Genomic DNA, 9,217 nt, shown 5'->3' on the forward strand with positions numbered 1-9,217 from the left:
AGCCATGGGAGCAGGTGGTGGATGGTCGTTTGAGCACTTGGTGCAGATCACAAGTCCTGGTTATGCAACCACTGATGCCAGGCAGACAATCTCTGAAGAGTATTGATAATGGCTGGGGTCACCCATCTTGTAAAGACACCGTCCAGAAGAAGGCAATTGCAAGCCACTTCTGTAGAAAAATTTGCCAAAAGCAATTGTGGTCATGGGAAGACATGGCACATAACGAACAAATGAACAAGTATCTCAGACTAAAAGACCTTCATCTCTGTCACAAATGATTCAAAATCAGACAGGATTTTTTTCTGTCAGAGTTACTGCCTGAACTTTAAGTCAGCAGTCAGCTGCAGTTGTAAGGTTCGTGGCTCATGATCATTGCCATACCGTGCTCATGCTGTGGCCATCAGACAGAACCCCACGAGGAACAACGTTATGTTGCAGAGGCAGAGGAGGTCTTGGCACTGGGAATTTTCAGCAGCTGGTGCTCTTTACTGAATTGATAGTTTAGTGTTAGGAATTATTTAAGAAAGTTGGTTTGTCTTACCTGTGTATGAATTCTCTTCAAAGAAAGCTACTCGTTTGCTGTGGAAAATACACCAAAATTAATCAAAACAATGACACATCAAAGCAGAAACAGAAATGATGGAGGCACTCAGCGTCAGTAGGAGATAAAGCAGAACTGGCAATTCAGCTCAAAGACTCGTCATCAAAACTAGACAAGTAAAAAATGTAAGTGTCAAATGCAGAAAGGGAAAAGATTGGAGAGAATAGAGGAAATTCATTACTTTATAAATAAGTCACTGGAGACAAGAGAAAAGAGTAAAATAGCATGATTATCTGAAATTATTCAATTTAATATTAAGTTTCAAGTGTTTTAATATAATGAGACTGAAGAAGTGCTCTGTTGAGCATTATAGGAGGAACGTAGGATATCAAAAATGGTAAAAGTGGGGAGGTCAGAGTGGGATTATAGTAGTGAATTAAATGGCAGGGAACTGGAAGGTAAGGATTTCCTTGCAACTCTACAGAGATATTCCACAAAAAGATTGTCTAATCTGCATTTAGTATTTCAAGTATAGGCCCAAGTGCAATACATTAAATTGGAAGAAGGGCAAGTGAGTCACCTTTTCAGTTAAAGGACTGTTTCGAACCTTGGATACTGGAAGGGAAGACGTAAAATTGCAAGCATTGTATCTCTCTCTCTCTCTCTCTCTCTCTCTCGATTGCATGAAGAAGTGCCGTGACAAAGAGAGTGACTGGTGAAAGTGGAAAACTGAACCTGTAAGTCACAGAGGGAGTGCTTCCTTTGGAGTGTTAAGAGAAAGATGTTGGATGCCTGAAGGTAGAACCTGTTGGAAGTGTAAGAAATTATGGAGTATGGTCCAGTGGATGTGGAAGCGCGTAGAGTGGAAGGTGTTGTCTTGGAAAACCTTATCAATGTTCAGGCTGGAAGGAGTGGGAGAACAGCAGAAGTACTGGAAATAAATGAGACACAGTTGAGAATCCTATCAACTGCAACCATGGAAGATGCAAAGATAGATCTGGTTTCCCTTTCTCCTACTTTCTACCCCACCAGCCTCCATGTTCAATATGTTACCTTACTAATTTCTGTCACCTCCCAGAAACATCCTGTCCTAACTTTCCCTTTCAGCATTCCAAAGGGACTTTTTTCCTCCACAACTTCCTGGTCTACTCCATGTCCACCTAGTGACTCCCTTTTCACAGTAATTTCCCATACTAGGGCAGATGAATATTCGCCCTTTGACTTCTTCCTTTCATGGTCCTGGCCAAGCATACAGCCCATCCAGTCCAAATAGCAGGTTTCTTGCACCTTTTCCAAATTAACATCCTGCAAGGTGAAATATTCTCCATGCTGGAGAAATCAAAGACAAATGGTGGACCATTTTGCTGAACACCTCCATTCATTCTGCAGTGCAGAGCTGAGCTTCCAGTTGTCAGGCTGCTTCATTCCCATTTTGACCTCTGTGCTTGGCCTCCTACATTACTTCAACAATGATTACATTTCTGCCTCGGTACTTCAGCCAGTATAATCAATAAACCCAGCCACTCAGGACATTCCCTCTTCTCCCCTCTTCCATCAGGTAGAAGATCCAAACAGCAGAAAGCACACATCGACATGCGCAGGGACAGCTTCTATCCCTCTGTTATAAGTTATTAAATAGCTCCCTAGTACAATATAGGGAGGTGTATGGGTTGTCCAGGGAAGGGGTTTGTTGTGCCCATTCCAGGGCAGCTCACTCACCTTTGGTCCCCAATGGACACTCCACTCTCACCTGTGGCTCCAACTAGCCACTTGCATGTGACAGTGGCCACACCCCGGTACACCTCTTTGACAGGTGGACTAAACCAGGTGAGGGTAGCCAGCAGCCTCAAACCTGGTGAGTTAGGGACACACCTGTCCCAGCATGTGAACTCAGCTCTGAAGGATTGGGAGGATGAGATCTAGAGAGAGATCCAACTGCAACGCTCTGTGGAGAGCAAAGGGCATGACAAAGGCACAAAAGACATCATGGTCATCTGCTGTAACCAAGGAAAACCCCAGTTTGTGACGTCTGCTCGTACAACTGCATCTGGACTTTGAGGGAAGAGAGTGGAAGTCTCAATGCATGTAACAATAAAAATCCTATTCCATTTCCCATCTTCTTCCATCTAGGTATATTGAAGCGCTTAGGACTAAATACTGAATTTATCAGTTTTAGGTAACCACACTTTTCTCTTTATCTTTCTAGTCCTTCAACACATTTCTTTTCCCTTTTGTTTTCTATTGGTGATCTTTAAAGCAAACCATCATTATCTGTGTTACATCTACCTCCCGCTTCTCTGGAACTTGGTTACTTACATTTCCAGTTCTGATGAAGGATCCATGGCCTGAAATACCTTCTGTTTCTCCCCCTAATGATGCTGCTTGACCTGCTGAGCCTTCCAAGGTTTTCTGTTCCTGCTTTGAATTTCCAGCTTTTTCTTTTGCTCCAAGCTTCAAGCACACATTCTATATTTTTTATGCAGGTGTTTTGAACAATTAAGCAAATTGAGGAATATTTTAGTATTTTAGTTACAAGTAGTTTAATAGCCCAGTGGTTAGTAATCTCACTTGTAAGTCAAAAGGCGTTGCATTTAGGTCCTAGTCCAAAGAATCAGAATCAGGTTTAATATCACCAGCATACGTCATGAAATTTGTTAACTTTGCGGCGGCAGTATAATACCAGTATGATAATAGAGAGAACAAAATTGTGAAATACATAAAGTATATACTGCATATATTAGTTAAATAAGTAGCACAAAAATATAGAAATAGAAATGTAGTGACGTAGTGTTCATTGTCTATTCAGAACTCAGATTGCAGAGGGGAAGAAGTTGTTCCTGAATCATTTTGAGTGTGTGCCTTCTGTATCTCTGTATCTCTGAAGGTGACCTGGCTAAATAGATGGTGTTAGATGAACTAGGCTCTGTTACCCAGACTGACGTCCACTGTGAGTTAGACGTATCGAATTATCAGAGGTAGTGTCCTTTACAAGGGGTCATAAAACCAGTGCTCCTTCTGATTTGCAGCAAGGTCAAAGATCATTTGAAACTATTAGAAGTGTTCTTCCTGGTGTACTGCTGATTTGTCAGTAAAACAGGTCCCAAAATTAGCCACCAGGTTTCCTACAGTACATCAAAGACAATATTTTTAAAATTACTTTATTGTCTATAAAGTACTAAGATTGTGAAAGGTTCAGAAATGGATTTTGAGTTTATAGAGAGTACCATAAAGTACTAAAGTTGTGGCCATGTTTCAAATTACAGTCTTTGACCATAAAAGCAAAGAGCATCACTGCACATTTCCGTACAGGCACGATCAAGTCGGCTTATATGTGATGCCAAGGTATAGACAGCTCCGCAGTTTCCGACTTTAAGTGAAAGAATAGGTCTATACAGGTCTTTCTCCGGTTTATGAGGTGTAACTAAATCTTACATACTATAGCTGCACTGTTAACTTGAGTCACGAGAAAAATATAACAGGGTTCATGGGGGCGGGTCGCAACCCAGAAACATTGACTATCGTCTGTCGTCTCCACCCACAGGTGCTTCCTGATCTATTGAGATTTTCCAACATTTTCTGTTTTTAAGTCACGTTGTACATGTACAGCACAAAAAAAAGCTGAATGAAATAAAGCCTAACTTACCCGTGTCCCCGCAACTCGGGTAGATTTAGGGGAACTTTCCTCAACTTTCCTAAGGATGACAGCGGGGAGCTCATTGCGCTTTCAATACCCTGCACTCTCTGACCAGTGCCCAGACCAACCACTCAGTCCCTTCCAAGACAAGTGTCCATCTTTAGACCTCACTAACCCTCCCCCACACTGCCCGCCGACAAGTCTCCAAATCTTCCCCACTTCCCCCAGACGTGGTGGTGTTAACCAGTAACCTGCCCTCCGCTAACTACCCCCTGTCCCCCTGACGACCACGAGCTCTCACTCCCCTCTTCCCCTACCCCCGCTGACCAACTTTACCCCAGTGCTCTGAGGCCGGCTTGGTTGCTATGCCTCCCGCCGTATTGTTGTACCGCGTTGCTAAGAAAATCAAAATGCAAAGAGATGATTGGTTGCGCTGAACTAGATTGAATATGCACAACGATTGGTGAAACCGAGGAGGTTTTTTCTCTCTGCGACCGGTCACATCCAATCAGGATTCGGGCACAAGAGTGATTGGTCCGATAGCACTGCTGAATACACTGATTATATGACATTAAGGATTTATTCGTTTTTGCGTTGTGTTTATGCTTTTATACGTTTTTCTATTAAGATCAAAGTTTATTTTTAAAATAAAAATTTGAAGAACAGGAATGAAAATGAAAGACGCTACAGACGATGAGAATCTGAAATAATTTTTATTTTATTTTAGAGACACAGTGCTTCCCGCCCTTCGAGCCGACCCCTGAAAACCCGATTAATCTCAGGACAACTTACAAAGACCTAGCGTTACATCATTGGACTGTGGAAGGAAACCCCACACATTCCACGGGGAGGACGTGGAGACACTTCACTGAACTCCGAATTCCCGAGCAGCCCTGAGCTGTGACAGCCTCACGCTAACCGTTACACAAACCTGCACAGGAAACGTTGCGACATTTTAACTGTTGGACCGTTTTGAAAGAGAGAGAAACAGTTAACATTTCAAGTCCGGGACCGTGCTTCAGTCTATTTATTACATAAGAGGTGTATCTGTCCAATACAAGGTCTGCCCAATCCACGCTCGGCGGCCACTTCAAGGATCGACGTGTTGTGCATTCAGAGATGCTCTTCTGCACACCACTGTAGTAATGGCTGACTATTTGAGTTACTGTCGCCTTCTTGTTAACTTGATCTAATCTGGCCATTCACCTCTGACTCTCGTGTACGAGGCATTTTTACCCACACAACTGCCACACACTGGATGTTTTATCTCTTGCTTGTTTCGCACCATTGCCCGTAAACTCTAGAGACTGTTGCGCATGAACGTCCCAGAGATCAGCACTTTCTGAGATTCTCACACCACCCTGTCTGGCACCAACAATCAAAGTCACTTAGATCACATTTCTTCCCCATTCTGATGTTTGGTCTGAACAACAGCCGAGCCTCGTGACCATGTCTGCTTGCTTTTCTGCATTGAGTTGCAGCCATATGATTGGTTGACTAGTCATCTGAATTAATAAGCCCATGGGCAAGTGTACCTAATAAAGTGGCCACTGAGGAATTGCCCATGTTCTCCAACTGTGCATATGTTTTCTTGTGAGTGCTACTATGTGATGTAATGCTGCTGCAAATAATATTTAAATTTTGTTTGTGTATACATGTACTATTGCGAATGGTAATAAATGACTTAGACCTTTTGGTTTATGGTGAGTGGTAAGAAGTTTTTGGGTATCAAAAGAACTTATTTCTCCTACCTTGATTCTATCCCTTATTGCCTTGGCCACTCTCTTCCCACTTACATTCATTATTCCCAGTCTGGATTGGACAACATCCAACGTCCAGCTCACTTTCGCCAAGGACACCCTGCAATGACACTAAGGTGGCCCGAGACCCTTTACTTCTTCCTTGAACAGAGGCATAACCAGTCCCCTTGTGCCACCGTTCTCCTTTGTCTGGCCAAATTTAATTGCACTGTGAACAATTTCTCCTTTCAAAACAAAATAGACTAAGTTGGTGATTACTCAGGAGGTGAAGCAGCTTCTGGAAGAAACAAAGTTAACGTTTTGGGCTGATGATCTCTAGCATCTTTTCACCCCGATCCCTCTTTCACATCACTGACACTTCCGTTCCCTCCATTACCTCTATCTTTGCCTCAGCTGTTAGACAGTGGTTGCTAACCTAAGTCCATGGATACTAGTTTCTGTGAGGACTCATTCTCCCATTTTCTCCAGCTCTGTCTTATCCACACCGTAGCTTCTGGGGTGTTCTTCTCTCTCCTTAACCAAGACAGTTGGTTGGCATCCGTCTGTCTTGGAGGACGATGGGTGATGGTGGTGATCATCACAAGCCTGGGTGGGAGGTATGGAGATCCTGAGATGCCCAGTTGTCAGGATCCCCCTCTCAGCCTCACCAGTGTAGTCCAAAGGAAAGATTATGAAACGATATGTTTGGTTGCAGAAGCTGCCGGAAGGATGTTCAATGACGTCCAGCTGCCTCAGGGGCTCCACTCCAGATTTGCTGTCTGGGTTTACTCCCTTAGCCTTTGTCTCTCCTGAGGCTGCTCACAAGGCAATGGGGTCATTTGTCCATATCTGAGCGTCTGGTTCACCACCACCAGGACGTGTCCACACGCTGGTGGGCCCGTGTGCTATGTGTGCAGGGGCCACGCCTCCTCCCCGTCTTCTGTAGTTCAGCCTCAGTCCGAAAGGAGTTCAGTTTCCGTGTATCGCCAGCGAGGAGGCACGATGTGAAGCTTGCCGATGGAGAGGCTGTGTACCGGCAGGGAGAGACTTACACATTTAGCTCCCCTTTTCACAAGACTCCTAGCCTGTGGTGGAAGCTGAAAGTGAGAGTGAAAAGCACTACCCATTGCACTACCACACTGGGCGCATCACAACGACCATTTCGACACCATAAGACAGGTGACCCCAGCCAATATCAAGTCAAGTCAAGTCAAGTCATTTCGACCATAACTGCTGGTACAGTACATAGTAAAGATGAGACAATGTTTTTCAGGACCATGGTGTTACATGACACAGTACAAAAACTAGACTGAACTATGTAAAAAACAACACAGAAAAAAACTATACTAGACTACAGACCTACTCAGGACTACATAAAGTGTACAAAAACAGTGCAGGCATTACAATAAATAATAAACAGGACAATAGGGCAGTAAGGTGTCAGTCCAGCCTCGGGTATTGAGGAGTCTGATAGCTTGGGGGAAGAAACTGTTACATAGTCTGGCTGTGAGAGCCCAAATGCTTTGGAGCCTTTTCCCAGACGGCAGGAGGGAGAAGAGATTGTATGAGGGGTGCATGGGGTCCTTCATAATGCTGTTTCCTTTGCGGATACAGTGTGTAGTGTAAATGTCTGTGATGGCGGGAAAAGAGGCCCCGATTATCGATACTCTTCAGAGATTGCCTGGCATCAGTGGTTGCATAGGCAGGGTTTGTGGTACACACCAGCTGCTGATATGATTACCCACCACCTGCTCTTGTGGCTTCGCGTTACCGTGATGGTGGGGGGGAACTAAGCAGATGCTATACTTTGCCCCAAGGGTGACTTGCAGCCCAAAAGAGAAAGAGTACATACACCTCCTTTGGTAGAGATGGATCTCCATCCCATTGCCAGAGAGTATAGAAGAATGAAAAGCTCATTTTTTCAAGGAAAAGGGCAACAGAAAATGGACAGTATACTGTAGAAAACATAGTAACATATTTATTTATTTATATTTATTTAGCGATAGAATCCTGAGTAGGCCTTTACAGCCTTTTGAGCCACGCTGCCCAGCAAACCCCCAGTTTAATCCTAGCCTAATCACAGGACAATTTACAATGGCCACTAAACTTATCAACTTATAGGCCTTTGGACTGTGGGAGGATCACTATATGTAAACCGAAACCAATTATGCACTATCCTGACATCTTATTGTTCCTTTATTTTCACCGGGAACCAAGAACTCAAGCACCATCAGTACAAGGATTTCAGGGATTCCATCTCAAGAGCCAAGGTGAATAGGCAATAAATAACAGCCAATCCAACAGCAATTGTCATGCCATGGATAAATAAATAAGTTTAATACGTTCAACAGCAGTTCCAGGTGTTTAGCAAGACTGCATGAATGGCAGCAACGCTTTACTACCAGATGAGCTCAATGTCTTCTATGCCCGCTTTGAAAGGGAGAACGTAACTACAGTTATGAAGATCCCTTCTGAACCCAGTGACCCTGTCATCTCTGTCTCGGAGGCTGGTGTCAGGCTGTCATTAACGAGGGTGAACCTGTGCAGGGCAGCAGGCCCTGATGGTGTACCAGGCAAGACTGTGAAAGCTTGTGCCAGCCAACTGGTGGGAGTATTCAATGGCATTTTCAACCTCTCTCAGCTACAGTTGGAAGTTCCTATCTGCTTCAAAAGTCCAACACTTATACCAGTGCCTAAGAAGACTAGTGCGAGCTACCTTAGTGACTATCATCCAGAGCACTCATATCTATGGTGATGAAATGCTTTGAGAAGTTGGTCAAGGCTAGAATGAACTCCTGCCTCAGCAAGGACCTGGCCCTACTGCAATTTGCCTATTGGCACAATAGGTCTATGGCAGACACAATCTTAATGGCTCTTCACATGGCCTTAGATTAGCTGGACCAATACAAACACCTATGTCAGGATGCTGTTCGTTGACTATAGCTCAGTTTTTAACACAACCATTCCCACAGTCTTGATGAATAAGCTACAGAACCTGGGCCTCTGTACCTCCCTCCACAATTGGATCCTCAGCTTCCTAACCAGCAGACCACAATCTATGCAGATTGGTGATAATATCTCCTCTGCGCTGATGATCAACACTGGCACCCCTCAGGAGTGTGTACTTAGCTCACTGCTCTATTCCCTCTATACCCATGACTGTGTGGCTAGGTATGGCTCAAATACCATCTATAAATTTGCTGATGATACAGCCATTGTTGGTAGAATCTCAGATGGAGATGACAGGGCATACAGGAGTGAGATATACCAGCTAGTTGAATGGTGTTGTACTCAATGTCAGTG

At 44.0% G+C, this 9,217-nt stretch overlaps 1 protein-coding gene across 2 annotated transcripts in view; it reads right to left on the reverse strand.

The window, feature by feature from the left end:
- Positions 1-4,482, reverse strand: part of ubxn11 (UBX domain protein 11) — a 187,688-nt gene extending 183,206 nt beyond the window's left edge. Inside the window, exons 1-3 of one of the 2 annotated variants that reach the window (XM_059954698.1) lie at positions 4,185-4,482; positions 2,858-3,007; positions 542-579 (exon numbers count right to left, since the gene is read on the reverse strand). In XM_059954698.1, coding sequence (XP_059810681.1) covers positions 542-579; positions 2,858-2,883 — 64 coding nt within the window. In that variant the 5' untranslated portion in view covers positions 2,884-3,007; positions 4,185-4,482. The remainder of the gene's footprint in view (positions 1-541; positions 580-2,857; positions 3,008-4,184) is intronic. The other variant, XM_059954697.1, reaches the window with a different exon arrangement.
- Positions 4,483-9,217: the final 4,735 nt, after the last annotated feature.

The sequence above is a fragment of the Hypanus sabinus genome, chromosome 30 (assembly GCF_030144855.1).
Source record: "Hypanus sabinus isolate sHypSab1 chromosome 30, sHypSab1.hap1, whole genome shotgun sequence".
NCBI lineage: Eukaryota > Metazoa > Chordata > Chondrichthyes > Myliobatiformes > Dasyatidae > Hypanus > Hypanus sabinus.